This window comes from Rhinichthys klamathensis, unplaced genomic scaffold (assembly GCF_029890125.1).
Source record: "Rhinichthys klamathensis goyatoka isolate OS25496 unplaced genomic scaffold, OSU_Roscu_1.1 h1tg000256l_1, whole genome shotgun sequence".
Lineage (NCBI taxonomy): Eukaryota > Metazoa > Chordata > Actinopteri > Cypriniformes > Leuciscidae > Rhinichthys > Rhinichthys klamathensis.
The window spans coordinates 1,419,974-1,436,485 of record NW_026606778.1 but is presented as its reverse complement, the minus strand read 5'-3'; the positions used below and the strand labels follow the sequence as shown (position 1 = coordinate 1,436,485).

Sequence of the window (16,512 nt, the reverse complement as noted above, 5' to 3'; positions counted from 1 at the left end):
ACTTCATATGAAAATCTGTCCTGCTTGACAACTCATCCAATGAGAGTCCAGTATATTCGCACTGATCTCTACTTTATTGCACTTTTTCTACTCTAGCGCACACTAGCTCTGTTTCAGCACTTCAGAACGCTTCAGCAGATGTCCGACTCTTATATGCACTAAATACTGCTATCATCCGCGGCGCTCTGCTTTGTGGCAAGTTTATCACCATTTTAGAAGATTTTTAGACCTTTATGATAAAAAGCACTTACAGACCAAGCTCGAAGTCAAACCCTGAATACAAACAGATGCTTTCCTTGTAGCATAAGCTTCAGTCTTCCTGCTTTATTCAGTCTAAATAAGGGGAAAAGCACACACAAAAGTCTAAAATATTGGCATTTGTTATAATACGTAATGTGTGCATAACTTGATTATGTTTCTATTATGCATTACATTTAGTATTTTAACAGTGTTGTTCAACAAAACCAAATTATTACTTGCTTTTGATACTTTGTTTGAACCAATTATTATTGCCTCATTGTTATTATACGTTTTTTAAGTCATTTAAAATCTGATTACTCGATTAATCGTCAACATAATCGACTAATGACTTGATTGCTAAAACAATAATAAGTGACAGACAGCCCTAGATTAGTCAAAACATTTCAAAATACACACCCATCCTGCATTGTTCATAAAATAGTGTTAAAATATTGTCTCGCGAACCCAATATTGTGTAACGTGTCGTGAGCTAAGTGTATCTTCACACCACTTATAAAATGTAACTTGTACAAAAAAAGAAAAAAGCAACTAACCACAGTGGCTGGTGAGAAAAAAGTTATATATTCAACATGGGTATCTGATTTAGTTTTAGGCAGCATCATATATTGTTAGTGAAGATATCAACTAGTAGAATACAAGAAAAATATTTGTTTCACACGCATAACACAGTGCACAGATGTCAAAATAATCCTCAAAGTGATACGGCAATCACGAAAAAGAGCGAATATACCACCAACTGTAACTTCTATCTGTATCTACAATAAAGATTTTACTTCTTAAGTTGTCACCAAATATTGTATAGTGGAACATATGTGCATGCATAGATATAGATTTTGCCTCCTTTTCAAAACAAGCCTGCAGCAGACATGCACTGAAATGAGTCTGCATCCCAAATTATCTAGAAGCTCTCAAGGGCCTGCAGACTATTGCATTGAAATTCCAGAGGTCCAATGCAGAGGGCATTGCTTTTAGCTTTTATAAGACAATATATTATGTAATCTGCTTCCAGCATCTGTTTTCTGCAATGCTTCATTATATTCTCCAGTAATTTCTCTGCTACTAAGCCCTATACATCCTAAATCCAAGCCACATTACATCCTAAATCCCTATTGCATTGAACAGCACTAGGTCACAGAAGCAGCCTAGAGGCCTTATATTCAATTTGAAAGTTTTCAGAGAGCTACTTTACAGGCCCTAATGTTCATTCTCTCACTTCTTGACATGTATTTAGTCCTTCATAGTCATGAAACCTGCAATACTAAACACATATAACAGCCTGAAATGCCACCGGCCAACACTGAGCAGCGATTAACGGCGCACATTAAAGTAATTGATGGCAAGCCAAGAACATGCACAATCAGTGATGTGTAAAACTCCTGCTCATTAAATGAATTCTTTCCAGGGCAACGATTTATTTTTGTTTATGCGTCAAATAAGTAGGACCTAATGCTGCTTTTTCAGGTGAACAGTCACATGCAGACTATATTCAGATAACTGTTGCTTCCCTGATCTAGAAAGTTGTCTCTAAAAAAAAAGGGGGGCCAAATTCATTCAGTCTTTTTTAGTGACCCATTGGTTCTACATCATGACCAACAGATTTAGTAATTCACTCAGGATTATTGCTTGGTTGTCTGAACTTCTCAAATGTATAGGGGCCTTCTATCAGCTGTCAAGTTACTAATCATACAAAGTACTATATAATAATAATAATAATAACTATGGCAAGCCACTGTAACATTTATTCCTTAAAACTAACTACTTGTTACTCATACTTATTTTATACTTATTTAATCATATAAATGATCCAATAGTGATCCATAGAGTCCATATTAATACAAACTAGGGGTGGGCGCTATACCGGTATGAACGTGAATACCGGTATTATGTTGTGCCATGATATGGATTTTGCGATACCGAGGAGACCGTATTCATAAATTCAAATTTTGCAGTTATATTGTTTTGTTCAATTTGGTACTCTTTACAATTAACACTAATGACGATACAGAATCGAATACGCTGTTTAAGGAAATGACTGATTTGGCGCTTCATACGCGTGAAGTTGCTGAGGCGATTAACCGCTGTCCTGTGACGCGTTCAATGAAGGACCGTATAACGTCGAACACATCGCTAGTGCTAAGCGGCTGTTCATAAAGGATGGATGCATCTTTTGCGGTGGAATGGGAAATAACAAGGTAATGAGACGCAAGTTTGACTTTTAACTTGAGCGCAGCATTTTTAGAATGCCGTTTCATTTGCGAGACGCGGGTGCAACACCAAAACAAGTTCGTCAAGCACAAAAAAACATTAAAGTTCTAGGCTACTTTATGTTTGAGATGTCATGTTTTCATGAAGGTTGAAAGCTGCTATTATTATCTTTGACTTTGTTTTTACAAAACATTTACTGCTAATAATATTATCCACGTGGAGACATTTCCCCAATGTAACGTTAGGCTATGAATAACAGGACACGACACACACATAAGCGCGCGCATACACACGACACACACATAAGCGCGCGCATACACACGACACACACATAAGCGCGCAAACACACACACTGGTCCACTATCTGTGTGGGGACTCTCCATAGACGTAATGGGGTTTATACTGTACAAACTGTAGGCCTTTATTCTGTCTCCTTACACTAATGAATTAGTTTGTATGAAAATGTTCATTGTTTTTTTCTTGTATACTTTTAAGTTCTATTTATTTGGTGCTTTGTTCAATCTCAAACCATTATTTTATTTTTATTATTAAGATGTCTGCACAAGAGTTAACTGTAATCTGTGCAAATATTAAACTTAAATGAAACGTCTCGCTTTGGTCTACACTGGAAGTGTTCTGCTCGCTCTGCTAAAGCTAAACTATAATTACTAAAACTGAAACTAAATAAAATTTAAAAAACTATATAGAAATGTGTTTGCAAAATAAAAACTAACAAAACCATTAATGAAACTAGCTAAAACTAAACTGAAATTTAAAGCAAAATTGAAAACGATATTAAAATAAAAACTAATTTTAAAAAGCAAAACTATAACAACAGATATTCCCGGAGACAGAGCACACCCGAAGACGGCTCTCACTCAGAAATCAATAAAGTCTTCATTCGCTGCCGGTTCTCATTATGACAAGACGAGCAAAAATTGGAAAGACATAAGTGCATTCAGGCCTACCTTATGTTGCACGTTTGCACTTTTTGAGAGAAAAAAAAATGGCACAATAAAAAAAAAACACATTTCAGGTCTATGTCCAATGAAATGCCTCACCTTTTTCTAGTTATCTAGTGTTAAAATACATATTTTGCCAGTAATTTAACTAAGGTGTACTAAAATGTGATTCCAATTTTTTTTCTCATATCTATATATATCTATATATATATATATATAATGTTGAACATAATATATAATAATGCAATGGGGGGATATTTGTGGTTCCTGATAATGCCAAATGTCTTACGTTACCAGTAAAAAGTGGCCTACATTATTTTAAATAGCCTATATCTAGTCAGTGACAGAGTGCAAGCGTATTAGTCTGAAATAATTCTGTATTTTCAGCCTCAGAATCATGAATATTTGTATTCTGGTGTCACTATTTTCCTGTGCATTGGGTTACTAGCACCAAGTCCGAGCCTATTCATTTACTCCTACAATGTAATTCCAAATTTAGCATTTTAATCAACAGTACATTTTTCTGTTAACCTTTTATGTCTTGGAGTATCGCAATATTAACGTATCGTGAGTTCAGTATCGTGATAAGTATCGAATCGTGACATGAGGGTATCATTACACCCCTAGGAACAGCTGATTTGTGCAAAACAAATTCAATGCGCATGTGCGACCTGAGTGTAGAAAGTTACAAAAATCGGGCGGGGGCGTAGCCTACAGTACGCACATACTATTTTGGTGACAACATTTGCATCATGTACGAGGACCCTTGCATACACATAAAAACCGGAGTATACTTTGGGCTTTAGAAGGCCAAGGAAATGTAAGAAACCGCACACAAGTATAGGCTACTAATCTGTCTTAATTCCAAGTCAAATAGGTTTCGGCAAATTAAACATTGATACATCATCTCAATAACCATGGTAAGATGCTAAAAAAAAAAAAAAATTTTTTTATCTAAATCTGTCAACTCTGTTGCATTGGCAATGGCAGCTGTTGCTAGTGTCACTGGAAATCACCTATCATTGAAAATGAATGATGTCTGATAAATGTCACTGCAAATCGCTGACAATGCCCCTTAACAGCTAAAGCACAGTGCTAATTGAAGTACCCCAGCTAAATATATCTACTTAAACTTGTATAAGAAAATAATTAGTTGAACTCACTATTTAAATTTAGTGACCATTCCTTGTATCCAAGTAGCCTACTGAATAGTTAGCCTATTAGTGAGACTGAAAAATATAACAGTCACTACTTAATTAATTATAAGCTAATACTTAGAAAACAGGTATGAGTAATACAAATAGATACAGTAGGCTACGTTAAGGAATGCATGTTAAATTGGCTTGCCATAATGGAACACTAAAGCGCAACGCTGTTATATCTCGCCGGTATATTTGTTACATGTAGCCTAAATGTATCTATTTTTCAAAGCGAGAATTGAATGGAGACATTGGATCAACTCCAGTTACTTCTATACCAATGTTCGTGTCTTCGTGATCATACTCTTTTACCCATCCCATGCCTCCAGCACTCTTACCTTGCAGATTCTGCACTCGGATGTCGCTGATCTGCCCGATCAATTCCTCCCGTTCAAACCAATCATCCCACTCGTGTCCCGCCATCTGGATCAAACAGCGAGTTGCTCGTTATATGAGGCTCTCGTTCCGTGATTTCGGTAGATTTCTCTCTTATAAAGTGCTCTGTGTGGCGGGTGGCCAGGCGGTGGCCATGAGTGGAGTTTGTGGGGGTTTCAGGGGTCTGTATCCGAAGAGATGCTGATTTTCGGCTCCCGCATTGCTCCAGTAAAGTTACTTTAATTCCTCGTGACGCACAGGAAAGTCTCTCCAGCGCAGCTTGGAGGAGGAAAATGAGAGGGAAATGTGTGAGGAATAACCACCTGGTTGATGTTTGCAGGATTCTCTCTCTGTGCACGCCCACACTACCTCTGATCTGAGGGATCTGTCTCTCTCTCACCCTCTCTCTCTTTCTCTATCTCATGTTTGATTCTTGAACGAATCATTGTTTTGAACTGATTCTTTCCCCCCCCCCAGCCGAACCGATTGGCGAAGCGAAGGCCAAACTGAGGTGCGAACAATGGAAGCATGTTTAAATAAATATGAGTCTCTTTCACAGACAGGGCTTAGATTAAGCCATGGTTAGGTCTTCTTAGTTCAATTAGGACATTTAAGTAGCTTTTATAAACGTGCCTTAGGTGAGCATCTTGAGACAAAACAATGGCAGTGACATATTTTAAGACATGCGAATACAAGTTGCTTTCAGTTAAAACAGCTCAAACGTGCATTTTCTAGGACTAGGTTTAAGACTTGTCTGTGAAACTGGGGAATTATGCTTTAATATCTGAATATATTAGGAATTTCAATTTTTTCATATGCCATCATATTAAGGAACGTTTGTAATTATTTAGAAATAATTCTCATATAATAATGATTTATGATATTGAGAAATTGTCTCTGACTCTGGATCTAATAATGATGTTTGTATGTCGTAATATTTGACACTTTTAATGTGCTATTTCCAACTTTTATTTATTTAGCCTACAACTTTTAGGTTTCCTTTTTTATTCTTTTTTATTATTAAGGAATCAATTGAAAGTTACATGGTCTCAGATTGCAACAGACATTGACAATAAACAAGTAGCCTAAAGATTACTTCAAAATACAATATTAACACAAAATAAATATTCTGAAAAGAAAGAAAGTAATTATGTTCCCTGTTTCCAAGAAGCAAATTCAAGATCCATAATATTTAGGAGTGTATAGACATTACCTACATTGTAAATAGTATCTCTATTAAATTTAGGCCCTGTTAGTGTTTCATTTTTATTTATTTTTGTAAATGCATTAAGTGTCTCAATTTCTAGAAAAAAAAAACGTATAGAAGGCGGCACTCAAGGAAATACACTTAGCCTAGCCTATTGATACACATTCACTTTTAAGCATAAAGTAATATGCATAAATGATTTTAATTTCAGATGCTCATACTTGTTTGCAGAAACAGGTGTTTAAAAACAGGTTGTGTATCTAAAATATTACTGAGATCTAAGCCATTATGAGAATCACTTGTAATAATATATTATTATTGTGTTTCAATCAAACCTTTCTTATCAAATGACGTGCAAAGACTAGTCGCTACTTTTGAAAGAAGACTCAATATAACAGGTGAATCAGTCGTGCGATTCGGTTCATTTGAACTGACCGTCAGAATGAACCAGTTCACTAAAACGAATTGGACTTCCCAGATCTGCTCTCTCTCTCTCTCTCTCGCTCTTTATCACTGACGAAAGACATATTGGAGGAATCGAGCCTGTATGCAGGGTTGTGCAGTGCAAATGTGAAGCACAAATCGTTCGTATGTTGCTTCGCTGCATGCGTTTTACTCAATGACCGAGCTAAATCTGCTTCATGTGATGTGCAAATCACTTATCCACCCCCATCTCGCGTGCACATATCCGACTGACCGTTTAAAGTGAGATGTAATGGACAACCATCTATTATCGTTCGTGACCACTATTGCAGTGCTTTTCTAATGACACAAACAAATTGCCTATATTATATCAGTATACTGCACAAGTCAATCTGATAAGAAATAAGAATAGTCAAGGTAAAGGTTATCGATTAGCCTAAGCCACAGTAAACTGGTTAGCCTACTGCAAAAAGCAGTAGCTTGAACTACTAGTTTTTATCTCGAAATCTCCTGAATTTAATCTTTTACGAGAACGAGTGAACATGAGATTACTGATATAACCAGTGAAGCTAAAGCAGATTCTTAATCAGCAAACATTTTCTTAAGTAGCCAATGAGCCTCAACTCCAAACTTTAATCAGTAGCCGAGTCATGACCGTGACCAAATTCAGCTATTATTTGCAAAAGCACATGAACTTACATAAACACTGTAGCCTAATATTTTACAATGAATGTTAAGTTCAATAGTAGTTTTTTAAAGTGAAAGCTTAATTGTGTCTTAAGTCTGTAAATAATCTTGTAGTGTTTCATGTAGAAGAGCACCCTGATAGAACACATACATCACAGAGACGTCTATTTGATGTCTGCATTTAAATCTGTCTATGTCTCTAAGACGTTTCCTGGTGGATGTTAAATAGACATTTTGAAAATGTCTTTTAGATGTTTATGATTTAGAATGTATAAAACTGCTTTTCCTAAGACCTTTATCAGATTTTTTTACACAGCAGAAATTTTCCAAATAAAGCGCGACATCTTAGATACGTACGTGTGCTATCTTGGCGAATAGAGTGCTGTTGCTAACTACCTTGTGCATGAGAGAGATGGAGAGCAAGAGGTACAGTAACAGCTCTGTTGATTTTGCATTGCAATGATTATGATGACATGTCTCCGAGGGTCAGTTATGCAGAATATTCATAAAGATCGATGGACAGCAGCATTCACCCACACCCTCTGTTCCAGGCAGAGGCGGCTGTTGTGTAACAGGGAAAAAGATGAGAAGTAAAAACCGCCCACAAACAGAAGCTGGAACAAAAAACTCCATCCAAAGATCTTTCTCTTTGTAATGCAATAGGCATTTGATTTGTTGAACTGTTAGGTTGAGTACGATACTGTCTTGAGACTTTCCATGTTTCCTGGAAATGAAATAACATAGTTTGTAATCTTTAGGGCCGTAGGATAATATTACTCGTTTGTGTTTCAAAAATATCTCACCTTGTAATAACCACAAGAATGCTGTGCAATTCACACCAAGCCATGTTGAGACTCAGGTTCAATTACAGCAGCCTGAGGGCTTCATGGTAGGTATGATGTGGTTGCAGACAGTCAATCTCTTGGAAAACAATGGCAAGTTGAAATAGGGGATATGAATTGAAGTTATAGGGGCTTTGGTGAATTAACTTTAATGCACCACTGGAACTCAATTATGAAGCTTACCAGGTTATAAAACCAACTACATCTGAGATCATTAAACAACCCTTTGATTTACAATGATAGTGTTGGGGGATTTTCTTTCGTTGTATTTCACTGGTCTATTTATGTAATATGTAAGTATTTGTATGTGTCCAAATTAAACTCTACATAAACTTGACTGTTCAGAAATGTGACAGTCTTAGGCTGCGCCCGAAAACTGATAAATGCTGCATTCGGAGGACGCATTCCAAGGTCGGAAGGCATCAAGGTGCGTCCGAATGCAATGTTAGTTTCACTTCCTGTCTCCTAAGATACCTTCATTTGATCGATTTTTGAAGGCATCTATGTATCCTTCGCTGCCTTTGATATCCCACAATCCTGTACTTTCCATTCTGTGACAGTTGAGCTAGAAAAATAAAGATGACATCTGAAACTTGTGGCTGGTCATCAGTTAGTGTGTAAATGTAAATTTTTGATCAATGTTTTTCACTTATGATGTCATTTCTAGCGAGAAGTTAGGCTACTATTGTAGACTAGTCATTACAAATTCACTTAGTTTTCACCAAAGCTCGCTCTATTTAGCTGTATATAGATCATTAAACCGTAACACTGCCTAAGAAGTCTGTCCGAAATCAGTTTCGCGAGGAACCTTTGTGCGCAAAAGCTGCCTGCAAAGTCATTGCCTGATAGGGCCAGTAGCACCTCATTGCAGTACACGAGATCCAGGGGGCGGAGATGGGTAGGTTTAGGTATATGTAAGGTGGGAGGAGTTGGATCTGGATCCAACTCCTCCCCCTGGATTTCATGTTCTGCAGTGAGGACCATCTCGATAGGGCAGCGAGGCAACAAGTCAGCTGCCTTTCGGATGCAGCCGCTGTGTCTCAATTCGCCTATACTACACCCTAAAATATTCTCTTTTTGTGAAGAAAAAGTAGATACTTTTGAGTGTGTAGCAAAAAGTAGACAAGCTTTGGGACATAGGCTACTATCACGTCATACAATTGCGTCTTTAACGGATGCTCTCTGTCGCATCCTGTCACAGTAAACAGGCCTGTCAGTCATCTTGTCACAGTTAAAATCCTCCACATTTCATTTGATTTCATTTCCTTCTGTATCGGAGAGAAATGCAGAAGCATGTTGATCTGCAGTCGCTGGTCTTTCATGCAGAGACTCTCCTCATGTTAATGTATTTAAAAGTTAAGGGTCAAATGGATCTTTATAAAAGTCCACATTGTTTTTGCAGTTGAAATATAGCATGGATAACAAAATATTTTTTTAGCAGGTTAAACTTTGATTAGTGACTCAAACCTTTATCTAAACCTCGCGAATATCCGCCATTGTTTTTAGTACTTTAACACTTTTTACTCGTGCTTGTAGTTCCTCCTCCAAAGCGCAATGGGTTGTGGGTAATATTAGCTTTTATAGTGAGGATTTCGAAAATCGAGGATCCACACTTGGAAAATCCACTGGAAATAGTAGACCATCCGGGGACGTCTGGCATGCTCTTTTCAACATACTATTTTTTGGGACACACTTATTTTAATCTCACATACTGTTTAGGATGGATAGTATGGACATTGAGACGCAGGGATGGAGTGCAACTGCTAGTCATCTCAGTGTTGCCACAAGAGGCAGGCCCTGTCCCAAATGGCACACTTCATGTGCACTTTCGGTCTTGTGGACTTACAATGGCTGCCGCGTATCCGTGTGTGCGTATCTGTTAAGTCCGTGAGACCATAGAATGTCCCATTTGTCATTTTAGGTCTCAGAAGGGTGCTGGCGAGTTACTGTTTATTATGCGGTCGATTTGCACCCTCGATGCGAGTTCCGCAGCAGACGTCTTCCCGACAGTCAAAGCGGCGTTACGTCATGAAAGTGCGGACTCAGAGGAAGACCGCGAGTGCTTAGGGTGCCATTTGGGACAGGGCCGCACTATAGCAGGAATTTACCTTACTGCTAATTAATCTTTTTATGGTTTTCGGTCAGTTTTCTCTTTCAGGCATGATGATGCAACAATTGGAAGAGAATCATGTTGAGCAAATTCACTAAAATCAATAGAGTGGCGCAGGGATGACCTATTTTTGTTGGCCAAAACCCAGAAACAGAAGAGTTAGCATTTTAGCACTTTTGGTTCTAATGTCTTGAAGTCAATGGGTTTTTGGTTAAATGCTTGCAATTAGGTCTGTGGCGAGCACACGCTCAAGATATTTTCACCTTTTCTTATAAAATACATCAGTAATACTCTCTTGTGATCTTTTTTTTTAAGCTTTCACTTGTCTTGTAAAAGGCGGTTGCTAACAAGTTGCTAAAAAAGGCTACAGAGGTTGTCGTGGACATTAAACGTCATTAGCCGAACAGGTAAACTCATCTACTCACTAATTGGCTCGTTGCGTTTATAAATCGCGCTCTTGAAAACAATTCTAACTTTAACTTTCAGGGAAAATGTTTTTAAACAAAGACTGAGGGGCCGTTTACATGACACCGGTTTCAACTAAAACGTTTTGGCCGTTCATTTACATGACAATAGCATTTTGGGGCCCTGCAAATGCAAACTTTTGAAAACGGGTTTCAAGGTGCAAGAATTTGAAAACGGTGACGTTATGCGCACGCCCACCCTTGAGTTTTAGGGTTGAACTATTTTAGTAACGATTTCGAAGTAATCTGTACAATGTGATTTCTACGATTTTTTTTTTTTTTTTTAGAAAAAAGTAAGAATGAAGGTCCACCCTAACCTAACTGTCAGTGTGGCGTAAGCAGATTATACGAAAACATACAAATGAGATCCTACGAATTAGCCACCAATTCGCAAAACAGTTATGAATTGCCATGGGAGTGTGTTGTTGTGGGTATTGTAGGATTAATGTTTGCTTTATTGATCAGTATTGGAAACAATTATTTTAAAACCTCAAGGGGAGGAAAGTCTGAGCTTTGAATTTTGATTAATACTGACACCACATAAATCTATATTTAATTTAGGCAGAGACTTGACACTCACCTTATTTTAATGTGGGCCACAGCTGTTTTGCGTATCTTGTGCATTGACCCGAGGCTCTGATGTGATGCCACTAGTTGCTGCACTAGCACTGATTGGATTTATTTTTTATGCTTTACAGAACAAGTGCCCTGCTAATGCTGCCAACACACTGGTGCCGACCATCTGTCCTCTGTGAAACATGGACTAAGCAACCGCGATGTCACAGTTGAAGAGGGGTGGGTAAATGAACACTAATGGAGCACAATACTTGATCCATTCAGTTTCACTCTCTGATGGTATTATATCATTATGTGACATCACTTCCCCTCATCTGGCACCTGATCCAAAACTGAAGGTCAGTGGGAAATCTTAACTGGGTTTAATAGTACACCATAAAGGGGCGTGTCCCACAACCCCAACGTATCTCTCTTCTAAACACAGACCACTACAAAGGCATCATTAAGCTGGGTTTAGCCAGCTTTAATTAAAAGGGTGATTTCATATATCAGGTCAGTCAGCCTGAGCCGTTTGCAGTCACCGCAACTGAACCCAGCCTGTGCTGCTCTGATGAACATAACCGCTGGCATACAAAATATTCAACTACAGTAGCTGCAATAAAGAGCGTATGATAGGAGATGTTATAACAGGCTCTTCCCTTGGTAAATTATGTCTAAATAATAATATGCACTTGTCACTAAACACGCTGTTCAATTTTACAGCTGTTGATAACATACACAAAACTGGTATTTTATATCCTGTCTTAGCTAGTAGATAACAACCTAAAAATAACCTAATTTAACTAGACATTATCGACCACATCTATGACATGCTGTCAGTTGTGACAGAAAATCATTTAGATTTGTCTCTAGTTTGTAAAAGCAAATAAAAATCACGTTTACAGTGAAAAAAACTACAACATTTGTCTACAACATTGTTTTAGTGTTCAGCCTGTTCTAGGTGGATGATGACTTTCTACAGGTGTAATTCTTCTGAGTGCTGTTTGCTCTGTGTAAACAATACTTTGAAGATTATTACATTACACCATTTCTAAAATCCTCATGCATACATTGCAGTTATCATGTTTACTTGCTTTAAATGGTCGTGACTCGTGACACAAATTGAAAGATTTAGTGTTGGCAAGTCTTATGTTTAACATGTATAATCTTAAAATACTTTTTAAATATTAAATAATAATAATACAAATGATTTTATCAATGAAAAAAAAACTGTTTTTAACATTCATAATAATCAAAAATGTTTCTTGAGCAGCAAATCAACATATTCAAATGATTTCTGAAGGATCATGTGACACTGAAGACTGGAGTAATGATGATGAAAATTCAGCTTTGATCACAGGAATTAATTATTTTAAATTATATTAAAATAGAAAAGAGTTATTTTAAATTGTAATAATATTTCACAATATAACTAGCCTGGGAAAACCCAGACAACTTCCGGCAAATTTAGATTTGCTCTGAAAGTTAGTCTGGCAAAGAGCTCATTCAAGCCCATTTCCAATCCGTCGAAATCGAGGCACCAATCAGAAACGTTGGGGTGGGCTTTACACGATGACGACAGCGCTGGGATTTTAAAGCAGATTTTGTAGCCTATATTACAAAGATGGATGCCGCCGTCGAACATCACTCGTTCGAATCAGCTATCGCGTCTGTTTTAAGCGATTTGAACGTTTCCTTTTTGTTAAAAACCGAGCAAAGAACAACACTCGGCCGCTCTGCATACGTCATCTCCTTCATCGCTCTGATTGGTTTTAGGTCTATCCGCGACATCCGTTGGTGACGCCCCTCTGGAAATGATTTGTCTATGACGCTTTGCCAGACCATAACTCAGTTACAACTGAGAATGGTCTGGTTTTAACCAGGCTACAATATAACTAGTATTTTTAATTAAATAAACAGCCTTGGTGAGTATAAGAGAACTATGTGGTAACATTAAAATAAGGTTCCATTTGTTAACCTTAACATGAACTAACAATAAAAAGTCAATCTACTTGAGGGCACAGCTGATTGGTTCCTGCTGTATCAGTAGCCAATGAGCTCGCTGCTAAGCCTTCAAATACTTGGTCAGCATTTGCAGTAGCAGTGCAGAGTGCTTTCAGAAACCCTCCACCTTCCCCAGCTCCACCTGTATAGATCTGCTACGGGTAATTCATGTACGCTATATTGTTCAGCAGCAGCATGTCTTACTTTCTCACAACTGCGTGTCGTGTATGTATTAGCAGTAGCAAGTCTCGCAGCAGCGTAGCAGATCAAATCCGCCAAGACCAAACATATCAATATTGTCATACCCATTACCATGCCAATCACTCAGAGTTGTCATGACAGAAATATACACATACACACACCCAAACTTAATTAGATAGATAATAGATAATTTGCATTCGTAGACCTCTTTATTCAACAGCCAGAAAAGGCAGTTCTCTCTCTCTCTCTCTCTGTCTCTCTCTCAATTTGCATTTACAAGACTTTCCCAGTGGAAAGCACCTCTGACATGGAAGCCTTGGCTACCATGGCAACATGCCACAGAATTAAATATTTACCTCAGAGGCACTGGCCAGCCAATGCAATAAACTAGATTCCTTCAGCCTCAACTTTAACAGACCAGGTGCACAATGACATTAACCTTTTGTTCTGATTAATTAATGAAATAAGTCATCCAGTTTGCTCAAGTGATATTGCTGTTTGACTTTTATAGTCACACAAAGCTAAAATTTTTCCAGACTTCGGCACAGTATTAAGGCAACAAGAAAATCCCAGTCTTTAGCAATGCGAGTCATGTCCGGCACATTAACAACAGCAGTTCATCATGTGACCAGGAGCTCTTGGTGTGTTTTTCATATCCCATTTAAACCAGCAAATGTGTAACTTGTACTCAAGTCAAAAGTTAAGTGCTAAATCTGATTACAGAGCCCATCCGGCTAGTGTGACTATAGCTTCAATCTCTTAAATGTCTTCTGTCTAGATAATTATATTACTATTACAGTGCAGATTTCCGTACACATGTGGTTCATCTTTATTTATTCAATGAATGTGGAAGGGCTATGCCAATAAAACAGAATAAACACAGTTATAACTCTAGATTGGTGGGTCAGTATTTGTGTAAAGCAGTGTTATTTTAGTTGTATTTATTTACTAGTATAGTATTTATTAACATTTTTAATTACATTTTTTGTTTTTACATTTCTATAGCTTCAGTTGAATTTTATTTCAGTTTTAGCAATTTTAGTACTACAACTTACACTTTTTTAATTTAAAATCTTCTTGTAAGTTTGTTTTTAGGTTTTAGTTTTTCATCTTATCTATAGTTCTAGTTAACAATAACAACACTGGTGTAAAGCCATACCTTTACAAGGTTTCAAACCAGGTAAGAACTGCAGTCACCTCTTGTTTTGCAGATAAAGGGCACTTTTGCACTGGTTTTTGGTTAATGTTTCAGCGTTTAAAGGGTGGAGAGCTGCAAAAACTTTAATGTTTCATAGCCGTGCTCCAATGAAATGAATCTGGGTAAAAGATCACTGTATTATTCAAACCCCATTACTTTCACCTGAATGGCTAATTTCTAATGTAATCCCTCAAGCTGATTCCTTGCTCCATAAATATTTGGGCATCAGCAACCAAACATGATTTGGATTGCATTGAGATGACATTTTCACACTCACTGCCACGCAGGAAGGAAACGGCAGTGTGAAATCATGTGGGTGAGTGTGTAGAATAGATCCAACTCTTTCCCACTCATATAAATTAGGCCATGTGAGTGTGCTTTCAGCAAGTGGGCTTTACCATTAAAACCATAGTCATAGTGTATCTTTATGCCAGATAGCCTTTATAGTTCCCGTACACACCTCGAAGACAAACATCCACCTGACTACACAGCCAATGTCAATAAACGGACTCCGTTATGACCAATGTTTAACCAAAACATGTATCTGTGCAGTCTGATAGTGACTCTAAATGTTTTACCAATAGTTGTTCTGACAGTGCTGTGCAAAAATGTAGCTGCAATTCTTAACTTAAGATTGGTTGAGATAACTTAAATATCCAACTCAACTAAAGTTAACTAAACTTAATATTTTAAGTCAAGCACAAACAAGTACTTTTTTAAAATTGAAACAACACATTACTTATTCTAATGTTGAATTTTAAGTTGATCACAGCAATCATTTTTTACAGTGTAGTTTCCCTTTAGCTGGTGACCTAATTAAATGTAAATGGAATAGGCAGAGAACCACACACATGGTTACTTAGGCAACCCAGAAATGACAAATCCATGCAAATAAACACTCAAATGCGTATTTCCGTAACCATAGCTTTTCTAGCACTAAAATATAAAACCTTCCTATAGCTTTGAAGCAAATCAAATCATACATAGATCGTCAAGTAACCTCGGGCTGACCTCAGGACCTTACATGGCCGCTATATAGCCGGAGAAGACCTAGCGGTGCGCTATTGCGTGATGTTTAGTCACACCTGCAGGGTGGTTTTGTGTTTCGTTATCATTGCACATCTCGTCAGACCAGTTCAGCTTTTGGTTTAATGCCGAATGCAGGCAAATAGATACGTTTCCTGCTAAAAGAGGATCACTGACTTGGGTCTGAATGGGAGTCTTGATATTGAGTCACACATTTATCTATTCAATCTCAAGTCCATAGCAACAAAAGAGACACAAACAGCACCGAAAATGCACTGCATGTTTATTGCCTGGAGTAAAATACAAAAATACTGGTTATAGTTTTTATTTTATTTGATATATTTATCAGTTAAAGATACATTATACGAGTTTCATTCAAAATATAGTAATAAAATAAATGTTTAACTTTTGTTAATACATTGTCTTACAACCCTTCGTGCATTTGAAGTCTAAATGTTGTAATTTCTACATGCTTCCAATTTTGTTAGCTGTCTTTGAAAATAATTTCCAGTATTTTCTTCCCAAATCAAAGATTTCTCCAATGAGAAAATTCTTCCATGCACACAGTGCTGTAAACTAGATCTATTACGTTTAATGATCTTGAAACACAGTTGAACCATTTAACCAAATTTTGTACAGTTTAGCATTTGCAGCCTAATGAATCACAGTGTCATTGATGAAACCTGTATACATCAAATGGCTTGCATTGGCATAAAACGAGATTAAATACAAACAATAAAGCAGTGCAATAAATTGAAGTGCTGAGCTTCAATTTTTCGGTTTCTTTTTAGAA

General features: G+C 37.3%; 1 protein-coding gene across 1 annotated transcript in view; it reads right to left on the bottom strand.

Moving 5' to 3' along the window:
* Positions 1 to 5,382, bottom strand: part of clmna (calmin a) — a 29,506-nt gene extending 24,124 nt beyond the window's left edge. Inside the window, exon 1 of the mRNA XM_056267169.1 lies at positions 4,966 to 5,382. Coding sequence (XP_056123144.1) covers positions 4,966 to 5,050 — 85 coding nt within the window. The 5' untranslated portion in view covers positions 5,051 to 5,382. The remainder of the gene's footprint in view (positions 1 to 4,965) is intronic.
* Positions 5,383 to 16,512: the final 11,130 nt, after the last annotated feature.